Source organism: Moschus berezovskii, chromosome 19, assembly GCF_049115385.1.
Source record: "Moschus berezovskii isolate FMDL1 chromosome 19, NW_MosBer_1.0, whole genome shotgun sequence".
Taxonomy (NCBI): domain Eukaryota; kingdom Metazoa; phylum Chordata; class Mammalia; order Artiodactyla; family Moschidae; genus Moschus; species Moschus berezovskii.
Window position 1 is genome coordinate 13,461,584 of NC_142478.1, and position 17,776 is coordinate 13,479,359.

General features: G+C 39.7%; 1 protein-coding gene across 1 annotated transcript in view; it reads right to left on the reverse strand.

Moving 5' to 3' along the window:
- EDNRA (endothelin receptor type A) overlaps positions 1-17,776 on the reverse strand; it is a 78,232-nt gene that overhangs the window by 25,299 nt on the left and 35,157 nt on the right. Inside the window, exon 3 of the mRNA XM_055404553.2 lies at positions 10,776-10,903. Within this exon, the coding sequence (XP_055260528.1) occupies positions 10,776-10,903 (128 nt within the window). The remainder of the gene's footprint in view (positions 1-10,775; positions 10,904-17,776) is intronic.

Genomic DNA, 17,776 nt, shown 5'->3' on the forward strand with positions numbered 1-17,776 from the left:
CTTGCAATCTTGTCCTTCAAAATATATTCAGAAGTAACCATTTCTCACCATTATGCCAGTTGCTATTCACTGAGATGATTGTAACAACTTCGTAACTGATCTCCCTGTGTCCCCTGTACCCTCCTGTGGTCTGCCCTGAATACAGGAGCCAGAGGAACCTGTTAAACTGTAAGCCTATCATGCCACCCTTCTGCTCAAATCCTCCAGTGGGTTCCCGACGCAACAGGAATGCCTGCAGGTGTCCTTAGACCTGCCTCTTCACTTCCTTCTGGTCTTTTCACAATGGTGTCTTCTCACAGAGGCTTTCCCTCAACACCCTATTAGAACTGCCAGCTTCCCTTCCAGACCCACCCTATCCCACTCAGCCTGATGATTTTTCTCCATAGCACTTATTACTAGGGGACCAATCAAATACTGGGTTGTCCAAAAAGTTTGTTCAGGTTTTTCTATAAGATGTTATGGAAAAACCCAAACAAACACTTTTGCCAGCACCCAATATTTTACTTATTTATTTCGCTTACCCTCTCTGTCTACCTCTTCCTTTAGAATATAATCTCCATAGGGCAGACATCTTGTGTGTTGGTCACAAGACCTACATCAGTAGATGCCGAATAAATATCTGTTGAATTAAGCATCTTTGTTTGTTTATTTGTTTCCTTACCATGCATTTGGCTTTACTGGGCAAAGCCAGTCTACAATTCCAACGTGTTCTTATTTTTCAAGCCAGACTTGAATTGGGGAACAGAGAGCTAATACTTTTAGAATCCTAAAATGAAATAATTTAAAACCAAGAGGGAATTCTGGGCGGATCTTTCTCCCTTTGTGATCTGGTTGGGAACCTGTTCTGACCTTTCTTTCTTTGTGTCTGGGTGTGTAAGCAAGTCATCTGCCTGGTCGCCAGTGAGTGTGGGCCGCCTGGCCTAGGGCTCTGGTCTGCCAAGTTCCAGGGCAGTCTTTTCCCATGACACCACCTTGAACCCTGTCATGTGGCATGCAAAATAAAAGAATAAATTACATGCTTTATTTATGCAAAATATGTGTGCTACTGTATATGTCTATAAGCAGTTATTATACATGTTTTCAAGGCTAGAGTCATTTAATACATGTTTTTGAATCTTTATGATCTGGGAAACTCATTCAAATAAAAGTAAATATCATTCAGTGAACAATGTAAAAGAAAATTTAAATTCAAAGGATCACTTCAGCAAAATCTATTTTCATTTCTCCTTATTCATTGCCCATTTCTATTCTCATAAGTATGATTTGAATATATATCATAATCTTGTCAATTTTGCTACAATTTTGTATTCACTTTTTAATGTTTCTACATAGGCATGGCATTTATTAATTTCATGGCTACACAGTATAACAAGATATTGATAAAATTTACCTAAATCTTCCTCCATGGTTACATTATTTCTAGTGTTACAAGGCTGTAAAAAACATGTCTATAACTAGGTTTGGTTTTTTGAGTGATTTTCCTGGGTTAATAATCTTAACTGAGGTTACTGAATCAAAGGAATGAAAAAATAGCTTAAGTACGTTTAAAAAATGAATCAAAGGAATGAAAAAATAGCTTAAGTACGTTTAAAAAATGTTTCTACTAAGTGCCTGCCAATGCTTGCCTTCATTAGAATTTATTTTTCTTCAATTTTGTCACTTTCATAAGACAAAATAGCACTTATATCTTTATGTACGTCATTAATTAGCAACAAATATGACCATTCGTAACATTTTTTTACGATTTGTGTCTCCTACGTGATTGGCAAACTAATTGCCAGGCAGAAGTTTGGGGGCAATGCAGCAGCAGAAAGGATGTTAAAGAGAAGCCAGGTGAGATGGATTAAAAGACAGTTGCAGAAGAAGGAAATAATGCCATTTGAAGCAACATGGATGGACCTAGAGATTATCACACTCAGGGAAGTCAGAGAAAGATAAATATTGTATGATGTCATTTACATATTGAATCTAAAGATAATGATACAAATGAGTTTATTTATAAGACAGAAGCAGACTCATAGACATAGAAAACAAATTTATGGTTATCAAAGGGGAAGTGGGGGAAGTGATAATTTAGGAGTTTGGGATTGGCAGATATACACTGCTATATATAAACTAGATCCACAATGAGGGAACTACTGTATAGCACAGGGAACTATATTCAGTATCATATAATAACATATACTGGAAAAAATCTGAAAAAGAATAATGTTTATATATGTAAAACTGAATTATCTTGCTATACACCAGAAACTAACACAATATTATAAATCAACTATACTTTAACAACAAAAAGAAAAAATAAATTAATAAAATTAAAAAAACAAAAAGACAGTTGCAGATATGTATACATATATTATTCAGTTTTTATTGGAGTAGAATTCCTTTACAATGTTTTGTTAGTTTCTATTGTACAGCAAAGTGAATTAGCTATATGCATACATATATCCCCTCTTTTTTGAATTTCCTTCCCATTTAGATCATCACAGAGCACTGAGTTGAGCTCCCTGTGCTACACAGTACGTTCTCACTAGTTATGTATTTTATACACAATGTCAATAGTGTGTAACGTCAATCCCAATCTCCCAGGTCGTCCCATCCCTCCACCTACTCCCCCTTGGTGTCCATACATTTGTTCTCTGCTTCTGTGTCTCTTATCTCTGCTTTGCAAACAGGCTCATCTGTGTTGTACAGGGTGAAGCGAGTCAGAAAGAAAAAAACAAATATTGTATATTAATGAATACACGTGGAATCTAGCTGCAGATATTTGGACACTTCTTTGGGTGGGTGTGTCATCTGGGCTGGCCTGTGGCTGCTATGACCAGTTGAACACAGCTGGAATCATGCTTTACCAGTTTCACACCTGTCCTCGCCACGGAGCACCAGGTTCCACCCTGGAGCTCCGAGCCGGCTGGAGCAGTGCTGAGCAGCCCTGGGCTGCTGGAGAGGGAGACGTGCTCCGCTGCGCTCACATGTCTAGTTGTTCCTATCAAAGGGCCAGTCATGTGAGTCTTGGAACCATGAAACAAGCTCAGGAGCCACCTGAAATCCACCATGAGACCCCAATCAGAGTAACAAGGAGTAGAAGAACTGCCCCAACTTCTGCCCCACAACATGGTCAGACTGTAAGAAAACGACGATTGTTCTAAACCACTCAGTTTGGGGGTCGTTTCTTACCACAGAAAAATGAGGCAGCAAGATTTACCAGTCACCTGATCTTGACAATAGAATTAAGAGTGAAAAACTCTGCAGTGGGGAACAGACTCCAAAATGAGATCCTGAGTTGCACTACACACAGTTTTTATGGTTTAGTCATTTAGTCCCTAAGTTGTGTTCAACTCTTTGCAACCCCATGAACTGTAGCCGGCCAGGTTCCTCCATCCATGGGATTTCCCAGGCAAGAATACTAGAGCGGGTTGCCATTTCCTTCTCCAGGAGATATTCTTGACCCAAGAATCAAACCTACATCTCCTGCATTGGTAGGTGGAGTCTTTACGACTTCCCAGGAGCCACCAGGGAAACCCATTACATGCAGGGTGAAAGAAAAATCAAAACACAGGAGAAAAAAAGAGAACCCAAGTGTAAGTGAAAATGAAGTGTTTTAGAAAACCACTTCCATGCTCCTTGAGTCATGGTCAGTCTTTGAGACTATCACAGAAACCACTGAGTACCTACTCGGAAGGAGGAATGAGGAACTGACGCAGAGCAATCAAAGTTGCCTTATTAATGGATCCTTGCAACTTTCCCAGGTATCTAATTACACATCATCTGGAGTAGTTGTTAAAGGAGTTTTATCTTTTTACGGCTTCCTTTCCCAGGCAGCTTTTAACCACAATTTGGAGCCGTAACCAGACCTCTTTACTGGTCTGACCCCCATCATTTCCCACTTTAAACACGACTGTTAACCTTACAAAGAATAGCATTGAATTCCTCTTTTCAACCCCTGCCCCCCCTACCCCCCCACCAAACAAAGTAACATAGAACGATGCCACTTAAAGAATGTAACAATACTTATTCAAATTATTGGTAATGGCTGATATAAGTGATGAGCTTTCTCTGTTTTGTTTACGTTATTTAGATTAAAAAAAACCTGTAGGGAGGGGGCTTCCCTGGTGGTCCAGTAGCTGAGACTCTGTACTCCCAATGCAGGGGGCCTGGTTTTGATCCCTCATCCATCCCACATGCAGCAACTAAGACCTGGGCAGCCAAATAAATAAATAAGTTTTTTAAAAAAGAAAACCCCCCAAACCAAACACCTAGACCGAGAAAGGTAGGCCTTTTCTTTTTTTGATCCTACAGTATTAGTATTCACTAAGCAATCAATGAAGTAATAAATCATATAGAGCTCGGAAGAATTGTTGTTTAGTTGATAAGTTGTGTCCAACTCCTTGCAACTCCATGGACTGCAGCTCGCCAGGCTCCTCTGTTCGTAGGATTATCCTGTCAAGTATGCTGGTATGGATTGCCGTTTCCTTCTCCAGGGGATCTTCCTGACCCAGGGATCAAACTCGCATCTCCTCCTTTATCAGGTGGATTCTTTACTACTGAGCCCAGTTACTCCCATTATTTTCCCTCAAAAGCAACATATGAAAAAAAAAAAAATCACAGACTCTTCCTGGGCCATAATTTGATTCAGCTCATAAAAGGAAAGCATAGATTCCCAAGCTGCAAATTGTTTCATAACAGAATCCAATTTCCCTCTTTTTACTCCTTGCTTTTTTTTTTTTAAAGAAAGAAATTTTCTTACTTTTAGTAGAATATAATGTAACCAAATCAAGACGCCAAGCAAATGGTATCTAATCTTCAGGAATTAAGTGTGAATGATTCATTTGACAGTGTGAAAGCTTTTGAAATAGAAATGTCAAAAAAGATTCCTTCCATACAGATCTCAAAGTTGAGTCAGTACCAAGTGAAATGCAACAGTTTTATAAAGAAAGGACCGAGGGAACACAGGATGGTGAATTGACTACCAGGGAAAAACCTGGATTAAGGCAGATTTTTAAGAAAGTGGAATTTTAAAATGGTTCATCTCCTTGATCTAAAACTGAGACTAGGGACTTCCCTGGTGGTCCAGGGGCTAAGACACCACGCCCCCAGTGCGGGGGTCCCCGTTGGACCCCTGGCCAGGGAGTTGCATCCCACATGCCACAGTCAAGTGTTCCCAAGCTGAAACTGAAGATCCCCATGTTGCAAATAAGATCTGACAAAGTAAAACAAATAAAATAAAAAACAAACAAGCAACCGAGAGCAAGTCTTAATGAAAGAGATGCTTGGCATTCTTTTTTCTTTCTTTTTTCAAACCAAGGACATTTTATTTGATACATAACTGATAACTTGTGATTGAACCATTGAGTTAATTTTTATCCCTGCATGAGATAGGGGAGGAAAGGCTGTGGGTGAGGTGAAACTACACCGGAACGAGGAGTCTATGACCCAATCCTTCCATTTCCTCCTCCCAGCTCCCTTCTTCCTCCTATCTAAAGGTAGGGTATTTTTCTCTTTTACAGGTAGGGTTTATACTGGGGATACTGAAGCAATATTGTCCCCTGAGAGGGGGCAGAACAAGATGAAATAAAGAAGGAATTGGAAGTTTTTGATGACTTAGGACTTTTGGGAATCCCATTGCATGAATATCTCCCTTGTGCATTTCATTCTCCCTGGTTCCCATGTCCATATCTTCACAACCTTGAAACTCTCAAGAACAGCAGCCAGGCCTGATTCTTCTTGTCTGTACCTCATACTGTTCTCTCCAGTTGCTCTGTTGAACTAAATGATGACTTACGCTTCTCAATCTAGGGATAATTCATGATATAGTATATCACTGAGGAATAAGTGTCCTAAAATATTTTTCAATCAAGAAAAAAACTATTTTTTTATACTTTTCTTTTTTTTTTTTGGCTGTGACTCATAGCATGTGGGATCTTAGTTCCCTAACCAGGAATTGAACCCAACTGCCAAGGAAGTCCCAAGAAAAAAAATTTATATTTTCTATATTAAGATTCATATGAACTGCAAAAGGGACCACTAAACTATAGCACATAACACTATTTACAGAACATATTGTAAATTCTGTAATATGAAAATATACTGTAGAGAAGAAAAGTTGCCTATGTTTCTTATCAAACCAAGCAAATTCTTCCCTTTCCTTGGTCTCTCTTTTCCTCAATGCCTCTCTTCTCAGAGGATTATGCCCAGCTGCCTTAAAAAAGGTTTTATTTATAGGAGCCAAGCATCTTCCTTGTCTTCTTTCTCCTGTTTCTCATTCTTGGACGTAGGCTGTTCTTTTCTGGATTTGGTTAGATGTTTGCCCAGAGGTGCAGTTTTCTTAGCACACTGAGTGGTTCTTTCCTAAAACTTGTTATCATCCTAGTTTTTACCTAAACTTTGGGAAATTTTCTAAATAATAAGTAATTTTTTAAATAAAATGCTATTTCCCCAAATTTGATGGTGCTTTTGTAAAGGCAAGTGTAGGCGTGGAAATACCTCTGAGCTGAGTATGTACATGTATTTCTCCACACAAGGTCTATATACATTTGTGTTTTAGAGCTAGAGTCATAGGAAATTAGTGTTAATATAAAATAAAAGTCATAGGAATGAGCTGGGCAAATGAAAAAAATGTAAAGAATAGCATGAAGTAAATAAGGAAAACTGGTCACAGATAATAAAACTAAATAAACTTTCAGAACTTTTTTCTGCTTGTATTAATAAAACAACTACTAATAATATGATGAAAACACATTATTCTATCCCTTGACATAACTACTAATAATATTGATCATATTACTTTCAAGGAATTTTATATTCATAAACCTACACATTTAAATTGCATTTAGCATCCCTATCCTTTTCCCTAAAATGTTGCTTTCAACATCTTCTGTAAATTATTTTGTTTATGTACCTAATTTCTTTGTTCAAATTTTGGATCATTTCCATCGGATTTATTCTAAAAATTGTAATTATTGGCTCAGAAGGCAAGAGCAAGGTTTCCTTAATGGGTCAATGGATGAGAATCCATTTGCCACTGTAGGAGACACAGGTTTCATCCCTGGTCTGGAAAGACGCCGGAGCAACTTAGCCTTTGAGCCACAACTACTGAGCCTGTGCTCTAGAGCCTGGGAATTGCAACTACTGAAGTCTGAGTGCCCTAGAGCCTGTGCTCAGCAATAAGAGAAGTCTGCACACAGCAGCAAAGACCTAGCACAGTCAATAAATACATAAATTTTAAAAAGAAGGCAAAAGCACTTGTAGGACTTTACTTTCTGGAGGGGCTGTTCAAGTTTCTATCGTTACCAGAGAAGTATGCTTTTTAATGAGAATTTCTCTGATTACATGGACATTATTCATGTTAGTCATTTTAATTTTTTCTTTGGTGATTTTTATACTCATGCCTTTTAATATGAAAGTATTAAGATTTAACTACTAATTGTATGGATTCTTTAAATACCAAGAATATTAACATGCAGTTTTGCTGCAAATATATTCCCCAAATTATTGCTTTATTTGGTTTTTAATTTTATGAATGTTTGATCTTCTTTTAAAATTTTATGTCCTAAAATGCATTTATAGTTTTACTCAGATTTTATACCATCCTTTTTAGGTTTAAAAAGTCTTCCTTTTCTAGAGACCAAAAAGACACTGGTTTACTTTCTTCTACTGCCTGATGGTTTGAGTTCCTGCATGCTTAAGCATAGTGTTTAAGAACACACACTACTTTTATTTGATGACTGGCTCCAAAACTTTGTAGCTGAGTGACCTTGATTAAGCTATTTCAACTTCAGCTTCCTCACCTGTAAAATGGGATAACTATAGCACCATCACAGGCGTTATAGGATTAGCCTGGTTCATACTAATACTTAATAAATGGTGATAACGGTAACAACAGACTGGTTCCAAATAGGAAAAGGAGTACGTCAAGGCTGTATATTGTCACCCTGCTTATTTAACTTATATACAGAGTACACCATGAGAAATGCTGGACTGGAGGAAGCACAAGCTGGAATCAAGATTGCCTGGAGAAATATCAATAACCTCAGATATGCAGATGACACCACCCTTACAGCAGAAAATGAAGAAGAACTAAAGAGCCTCTTGATGAAAGTGAAGGAGGAGAGTGAAAAAGTTGGCTTGAAGCTCAACATTCAGAAAACAAGATCATGGCATACGGTCCCATCACTTCATGGCAAATAGATGGGGAAACAGTGGAAACAGTGGCAGACTTTATTTTTTGGGGCTCCAAAATCACTGAAGATGGTGATTGCAGCCATGAAATAGAAAGACACTTACTCCTTGGAAGAAAAGTTATGACCAATCTAGATAGCCTATTAAAAAGCAGAGACATTACTTTGCCAACAAAGGTCCGTCTAGTCAAGGCTATGGTTTTTCCAGTAGTCATGTATGGATGTGAGATTTGGACTATAAAAAGTGCTGAGCGCCAAAGAATTGATGCTTTTGAACTGTGGTGTTGGAGAAGACTCTTGAGAGTCCCTTAGACTGCAAGGAGATCCAACCAGTCCATTCTAAAGGAGATCAGTCCTGGGTGTTCATTGAAAGGACTGATGTTGAAGCTGAAACTCCAATACTTTGGTCACCTCATGCAAAGAGCTGACTCATTTGAAAAGACCCTGATGCTGGGAAAGATTGAGGGCAGGAGGAGAAGGGGACGACAGAAGATGAATTGGTTGGATGACGTCACTGACTCAATGGACACGAGTTTGAGTAAACTCCGGGAGTTGGTGATGGACAGGGAGGCCTGGCGTGCTGCAGTCCATGGGGTCACAAAGAGTTGGACACGACTGAGCGGCTGAACTGAACTGAATAATTGTAACTAATATTATTGATATGTAGCACAAGATAAGCCTTTAACATGTTTTTTCCCCAGATGGTACATAGCACTATTTATGGATGAATCTTCACTTTTCCCATTTCCATCAAAGTGACTTCAGCCTATATTATTTTCTTGTACACTTTGAAACCTGTTTCTGTTTCTCCCATTGATTTGTCAACGTATTTATGGGTATATACCACACTTTCAAAATTGTAGCTTTATAACCCTTAAGAATATCATTTAGGAAGAATTTGCATATAGGAAACAATTTTTTAAAAAATTGTCATGATTATTTTATATATCATAAGTATTATATTATCTAAAAAGGATGTTATTGGGGTGCTAGGAGTGGGAACAGCAGAGTGAGAATTCATTAGTGAATAAAATCCAGATTATTTGCTCATATTTTCAGACATGGTCACAAGTAACAATTATTCATTAAGTGGAAGTGATAGAGTGGCTACTTATGTAATTATCTGTACATAGCAGCCTTTAACATCTGATGTGATGCAGAAGAAACCTACATAGACCTCAGGTTTTCCTGAGAATCACTGTGAATCCTAATTATTCATGATTTTATTTATGATCTTTGTATCTACCATTGCTGTTTATCATTTTTGTCAATATCTTACTGCAATTTAAATGTTAATGAAATTTTCTTTGTTTTGATTTCAGCAATAAATTTATTTTTAATAATACCACTAAGCATTTTGTTTAGTGTTTCACAATTATTATAACCATACATTTATAACAAGGATATCATTATAATTTTCTGCTACCAATGGAATGAGTATCTTTATGGTTTAACAATAAAAGTTTGGTCTTGAAAATTAATTGTAAATGATAAATAACAGAATATCTGTAAACACATTGTTCTTTAAGAAAGCAGGCCTTTTATTTCTAGTTGATGGGACTTGGGTGCTCTATAAAGTGATTGTTAGTGTGAAAGGAAAAATGAAGACCTCTTCTAAATTGTAGGTAAACCATTTAAATAGGCCATTAAACAGCATTTGCTAAGGATTATGCATGCATGCTAAGTTGCTTCAGTCGCGTCCAACTCTTTGTGACCCTATGGACCATAGCTTGCCAGGCTCCTCTGTCTATGGGATTCTTCAGGCAAGAATATTGGAGTGGGTTGCCATTTCCTCCTCCAGGGGATCTTCCTGCTCCAGGGATTGAACCTGCATCTTTTATGTCTCCTGCATTGGCAGGCGGGTTCTTTACCACTAGAGCTATCTGGTAAGCCCTCAAAGAACTGTATTCAATACAAAAGAGCACCTCAGAGTTCCTAATTTCATTTTTTTATAATTCCCACTATGAAAATTAGAAGGTATATAAAATACCTTCTAGAAATTCATGGAATTTAGAAAGATCTCTTTAAAGAAGTCTTGACATCCATGTTTGAGAAGAATTCTGGAAAGACTTTGAGACACTTGATGGGTTTTTCAGAGCTGGATGAAAGGGCACTTTTATTGTCCTCTTTTTAGGAAGCCTTTCAAGCATAGAATAGAATATAATTCTGAGTACTCATTACTCAGTTCAAGGAATCAAGCTTTAGAAATATAATTGAGCCATATCTTCTTTTTTTCCAGTGAGAAATCTACCACTGAAAATATAGAGTTTGGATGTTCTAGAATTCCCTTTTCCAAAGTTCATTCCATCTAACATATTCCTTGGGCTTCCCTGATAGCTCATTGCCATAAGGATGTCAAATGGATATAGTTGGCGAAATGCTCTAGGTGCAAGTTTGCCTAAACCAAAGATGACTAGTAATCAGCAACTGTGGAAAGTAATTCTGAACAGTACAGCAAGATTGATAATAGTTTAATTCCTGGGAACCAATGAACCACTGTCCTGGGCATCCGCTCTCAAAATTCCTTGAGTTCTCTTCTTTCTGAGAAAAATACTTTTCTACACCCAACAAAAGAGTGAGGAGAAAGAGCCACATTACCTGTCAACGCTTAATGCGCAGAGATTAAGGACGGTGATCCCCACTGAGGACTTCTGCAAAAAGGGGAACAACTTGCAGAGGAAAACGCCAAAGTCATTTTGTTCAAAAGGCCAGCGCCCAGCCAGCAGCTGAAAAAAGAAAAGAGAGTGTAAGATAAATGGCAGAGCCAGCATGGGACATTTGGACACACATTTCTAATCACACTTCTGAACTTCTAAATTTTATCATTAATGATGCTTTTCAGTTGGAGTGATAGCAGGAGATTATTATCGTCATTATCTTTTCATATTTTAATGCTTCAGCAAGTTTTTCTAACCCTGAAATATGTGGAGAATGATAAATATAATAACAAGAGATAAATCTTTGATCTTATAGGAAGTGGTCACGTGGCCCACTTTTCAGAGGAGCAAATGTTGGGGGTTTGGATGACAGTTTATCCAAGAAGCAGGAAGTCATCTTTGATCAGTTCTTACAAAGTCATGAGTTAAATGAGTCATTTTCAACCAGTGGCATTGGGAGAGTATATTCACTCCTGACAAGCAGCCAAAGCTCTGAATAAGATGTTATGGAGAATACTGGGAAAATGAAGTCGTTTAGGATATACTGGCTTTGCCAGCTGCTGCTGCTGCCGCTGCTAAGTCACTTCAGTCGTGTCCGACTCTGTGTGACCCCATAGATGGAAGCCCACCAGGCTCCCCCATCCCTGGGATTCCTAAAATCACTTGAAACTCACCCTTTCCTCTGTACTTAACAGGCTGCTTTGCTTTAGCAGGTATGACATCAGTGACCTATCTTTGTTTAGGCTCAGATTTCTCTTTATCACACAGGAAAATGTGGTTACTGTGACCTGTTTGTAGCATTTGCAGGAATTCTTCCATATTGACAATTTGAAGTTTTGGGAATTCTAAGGAGAGGGTGATGACCCTCGAGTGGCTGTGATAAGTAGCAAGAACACAAGTCCTCTGAATTGCTGATATTCATCTACTTAGGTATTGGACTAGAAGCATGGGCTTAAATAACAGCGCAGATATGTAAATGGAGGGAGGAAGTCCCAACTGAGTATATGATGCCTTTTCAAGAGTAAAAATGGCATTGATTTCCTTTCTAAAGTTTGATTAGTGACTCAGAACTTAAACTTACTCTACTCAATAGGAAATAATACCATGCTAATTTGACAACACTTTCCTGTTTTTCAAAGCACCCATTGCCATACTAACTCTAAGTTGACCTTCCGATGTTGTTCTACCATGTCTTAAATATTGAGGGTTAATTTCATGGCTGGTGTGGTCATTAATATGAGTCTGTGGAAAGAGGCTGGGAAACTGTTACTCCAGAAATACAAAATCAGAACGTATGCATTTTGAAAATTTAATAACATAGGGCTCTCTATAGTTATATTTTTTATGGCTAAGACCCTGTATGACTTTTAAACATATTCCCCCTCCCTTTTTTGTATTATTTTCTGAAAGGCCTTTTCCTTCAATCCTGTCCTGTCTCAGGTATCTTTTCCCTCTCATTCTTACTGGTTTTGCTTGGTGTCTTCTTAGAATTTCCATATAAACTCTTGTCCAAGGACAACCAGTGAACTCTTCACAGAAACACTTCCCTAAACACTTTCAGTCCTTATGAAGCTAAAATATAATTATACCATTGCTGATTGCTAGTTATTAATGCCTGATACAAGTAAAGACACAAAACATTATTTCTGGGATGAATCACCCCCTAAAAAGAAGACCTGAAAGTTACTTTTTATAGAATGAGAGTTTAGTATTTTGTTCCACAACAGTAATTCTCCACCAAAGACTAGACAGATGTAATTTAAACATGTAGGAATTGTTATAGGATAAAGTTGGAAACAGTTGAACTGTTATGGTTGGATGGTTGGTTCATTCCTGGAGACAGAGGATCCTGAAATCCATGTGAACAAAATTTCCAATTCATACATCCAACAACAAGAGAAAAGGATGTTTCTGGCTTTAACAAGGGAGACTCTGAAATCCTGTGAAAGTCTAAGTAACAAGCGCTAAGGAAAATGATCTGGAAAACCCCACAGCGCATGGTTTCAGGCTCTTCCAATCTCAACCGGAAAAGATTCTGGGCTTCCCAGGTGGGGCTGACGGTAAAGAATCTGCCTGCCAATGCAAGAGACATAGGAGAGTTGCGTTTGATCCCTGGGTTGGGAAGATTCCGCAGGAGAAGGGAATGGCTACCCACTCCAGTACTCTTGCTGGTAAATTCTATGGGCTGAAGAGCCTGGAGGGATGCAGTCCATGGGGCTGCGAAGAGTCGGACACGACTGAGCAGAACACGAGACAACAACAATGCTCAGACTCTTAATTAGGGTCGGGGTAAAAGAGGAGCTCAAGAGAAAGACTGCAGCTCAGTTCAGTTGCTTAGTCGTGTCTGACTCTTTGCGACCCCATGAATCGCAGCACGCCAGGCCTCCCTGTCCATCACCGACTCCCGGAGTTCACTCAAACTCATGTCCATCGAGTCGGTGATGCCATCCAGCTATCTCATTCTCTGTCGTCCCCTTCTCCTCCCACCCCCAATCCTTCCCAGCATCAGAGTCTTTTCCAGTGAATCAACTCTTATAAATATGAGGGTTACATAAAAGGGTTACATGGCCACCTCATGGCCAAAGTGTTGGAGTTTCAGCTTCAGCATCAGTCCTTCCAATGAACACCCAGGACTGATCTCCTTTAGGATGGACTGGTTGGATCTCCTTGCAGTCCAAGGGACTCTCACGAGTCTTCTCCAACACCATGGAACTGTTATTGTTTAGTCGTTAAGTTGTGTCCGACTCTTCTGTGACCCCATGGACTGTAGCCCGCCAGGCTCCTCCATCCATGGGATTCTCTAGGCAAGAATACTGGAGTGGGTTGCCATTTACTTCTTCAGGGGATCTTCTTGACCCAGGGATTGAACCTGCATTCCCACAGGGAAATTAGGTCCCTGCCTGCAGGCAACTTCTCTTTCTGGTTAAAGCAGCTTTCTTAAGCAGGCCTTGCTTAACTGTACTGTGCTGTGCTGAGTTGCTTCAGTTGTGTCCGACTCTTTGCAACCCTATGGATTGTAGTCCACCAGGTTCCTCTGTCCATGGGATTCTCCAGGCAAGAATACTAGAGTGGGTTGCCGTGACCTTACCTACTCAATCTCAAGTGGGATCTGCCTGTTAACCTCTTTCATGGAACCAACGTTGGAGTAATTTTATACTCAAAGACTCCTTTCAGACCACTCTGCCTTAGCAAGAAAACATATACAAAAGGAAGGCAAAGAGACATAGAGTGTAGCCCACCTATTTTTCTTTTATTTAGAGGAGTCATTTTGGAGCTTAAGAAAGGCTACTGGAAATGCACACGTTCTGTTATTTACTAGCATATAAAATGGAAAATACAGTATTTAAAATTGCAAAAGTTAAGCTGTATAAAAACTTATATAATGAAAAGGAAGTCGCCCTTCTATTCAAGAACTCTAAATTCCCTGCCCAAAGGCAATCACAGTTAATTATAAAGTGTGTTTTCTTCCAGAAAACTCCCTCTGTACATAAAAGCATATGCCATTTAAAAAAAGTGAGAGCATATGGAAATAATACCTTTCAGCAGTCTTTTATGATCTTTTTTTCCCAGAGCAGATTTCTGAGAACTGGTTCTATTACCTAATTAAAAGGTTTTGATTTTTAAAAGCACTTTGAGGAAAACAATTTAGACTAGACTAGGAAAAGATAAAGTACTGCTTAGCATAAACAGACCATGGTAAAAGAACTCGTTGATTTCATTACCGTTAACATGTTATTAACAATTTAATGAAAGAGAAACCAAACCAGTCTGACACACTAACAAGTCTGATTGGTTCAAGGGTTAATCTGGCACCTTGGAGCAGTCATAGCTTATTTTTGCCATAAAAGGGTCTGGGCTTTTATGTAACCCTCATATTTATAACTTCCAAGAGCATCACATGGTACCTAGTACTCTGTAGGTGTTGAACCAATGAATGATTTCAATTTACTAATTCGGGAAAATACTTTCACATTTTGAAATCTGATAGTACCAATTTGCCTCAGAAAATACAATCATCTTATAGTTTACTATTTAAAAGTTGTTTAACAGTATCTGGAAGTAGTATTTCCACTCTTTATGTGGAAACAATGCACCGTTTCAACTAGTTGCTGGAGGAGGTGGGAGATTAGAGCTCTGTTGAAAAGTCCACAGCGGAGAGGAGCTGCCAGATACTGCGTGGGCACCCCCCCTTGGTGCTGAGACTGTCTAGCTGGATGAGAGGCACAGAGCAGCGCCTGAGATGACGCCTGAGATGACGCCTGTCCTGTGGTCCAATCGAGCACTCAAGTGGACCGCAGAGGAACAGTCCAGGGCCACTGAGGCAGCAGAGGGCAACCTGCTGAGTATGGATTTCGTTTTAGGACTCCTGCTGTGGTTCTAGTACAGGGGAATTTTCTTTAGTCAAAGAGTAGTTAAAGTCCTGATCTCCACCTGAAAATTAAAGTACTGCTAAACAGCACAATTAGTGTAGAAGTTCTGTCCTTGTGTGGCTGATTTGGATGGTGTCAAAATCAACATTATGAAATTGACAGGTTGCACAACATGGATGGAACTAGAGACTGTCGTATCGAGTGAAAATAGTGAGATGGGGAAGCACTGAATAGGACATCCCGTACTTGCCAAATCTAAAAAGAAACGATACAAACGAATTTATTTACAAAACAGAGACTCACAGAACTGGAAAACGACCATAGAGGAAGGATGGGGGAAGGGACAGTTAGGGAGTTTGGGATCGACATGTACACACTGCTATATTTAAAATGGATAACCAGCAAGGACCTACTATATAGCGCAGGGAACTCTGCTCAACGTTATGTGGCAGCCTGGATGGGAGGGGAGTCTGGAGGAGAATGGTTACATGTATATTCACGTAAAGGATCCAAAGTCCCTTTGCTGTCCACCTAAAACTATCATGACATTGATAAAAAGTTTTTAAAATAAATGCAATAGATTTTTTTCTATTTTCCTCTATTTCCAGAGAAGTAATTTTTTCCCTTTACAAGTGCCCTATAAATACTCAATATCTTCTATAAGGTATACCCACTTGAAATACAATGCCTGCATTAGAAATACATCAAAAAAGCAATTGACAGGCTGCATTTTTTTAACCTGTTGACACAGATTTACCTAACTACTTGAACCACATGAGCCACTGATAAGCACCCTGTTTTTAGAATGAGTAGGTCCCAAAGCAGGCTGTCCATCTACTACTATATTTAGTATGCGATTGTGGCCTTTTAGATAAATGCAGGGTACCTGTTTCGGAGAAGGCAATGGCAAGCCACTCCAGTACTCTTGCCTAGAAAATCCCATGGACGGAGGAGCCTGGTAGGCTGCAGTCCGTGGGGTCGCTAAGGGTCGGACACGACTGAGTGACTTCACTTTCACTTTTCACTTTCCACTTTCACACATTGGAGAAGGAAATGGCAACCCACTCCAGTGTTCTTGCCTGGAGAAAATCAGGGACGGGGGAGCCTGGTGGGCTTCCGTCTATGGGGTCACACAGAGTCGAACACGACTGAAGTGACTTAGCAGCAGCAGCAGCAGGGTACCTGTTTATGTCAGTTTTCTGGAACATACCTGACAACCAGAAAGTAAGCAAAAATGTAAGGTGCCAAATGCTTGCTGTGAAATTTATGCCCTAAAGCTCTTGTCCTTTACTTATGGGCAGACTGCCTGAGTCTTCCACACAAGTTGATTTACTTTTACTTTACACACAGTTTTATTGTTCTATTATTCATCATTGCACATACAAAGCTACTTATTAATATGAACCCTCCTGATGAATGGTTCTTAGTCTTGGCTGTACATCAGAATGACTGAAGGAGCTTTTAAAAATCCCAGGGTCCAGGCTATGCCCTTGGACAACTGCTCTTCATCCTGGGGTAATCTTGTCCTTCAGGGGACTTTGGGCAACATCTTATGACATTTTTGGTTTTTACGGCTTGTTGGGAGGCTATTAACATCTGGGGGGCAGAGGCCAAGGATACCACTAAACATCCAATGCACAGGCCAGGCACTCCAATGAACAATTATCTAGCCCAAAATGTCTATAGTGCTTAGGTTGAAAATCCTGTCCTAGGCCAATGAAATCAGAATCTCTGGCGTGTTCAGTCACTTCAGTCGTGTACCACTCTTTGCGACCCCATGGGCCGTAACCCATCAGTCTTCTTGTCCATGGGATTCTCTAGGCAAGAATACTGGAGTGGGTTGCTGAGCCCTTTCTCCAGGGGATCTTCCCCACCTAGGGATTGAACTCACGTCTCCTGCATTGCAGGTGAATTCTTTACCAGTGAGCCACCAGGGAAGCCCCATAGTCTCTTGAGTTGGGACACAAGGCCAGCAGTTTTCCTTTTGTTTTTCAAATGGAACTTGCTTTTACGTGATGAAGACATGCACTTGAGCGTGGGTGGTCAGGAGTTCTCATTTGTGTTTTGACATCCCCAAATAATGAATTAATGAACATGGTAAACTGTTATTGCTGGCACTGGCTTTACCCCGAGTGGCCAAGTGGCACTGTCTGACTCACGACTCTGGGTCCTTGGTGGGTCACCCCAACCCTTGCGCCAACCCTCAGTGACCTCCTGCTCTTCCATCTTACACGCTGCTTTCTCTCCTCCATGTCCAGGAGTTTTTAAAGCTTCCAGGTGGTTCCACTGTAGAGCCAAGGTTGAGACTCACTGCTTTAGTGTACTTGCTCTCAAGCTTTGGCTGCCATCAGAACCATCCGGAGGGCCGGAACTTCACATACTGAATGTACGCTGCACAGATGTTAGTTATTCTGAACTGCTATAGTTTGTAATTATAAACCGAAACATACCCATTATTCATGACCATGAAGAAAAGGATAATGAAAAGGAATTTATCCCCCCTTTTAAAATCCATTCCAGATGTTAATGCCACTATTTGGACATTATATTTGTTATTGTCGTGACATCTTAT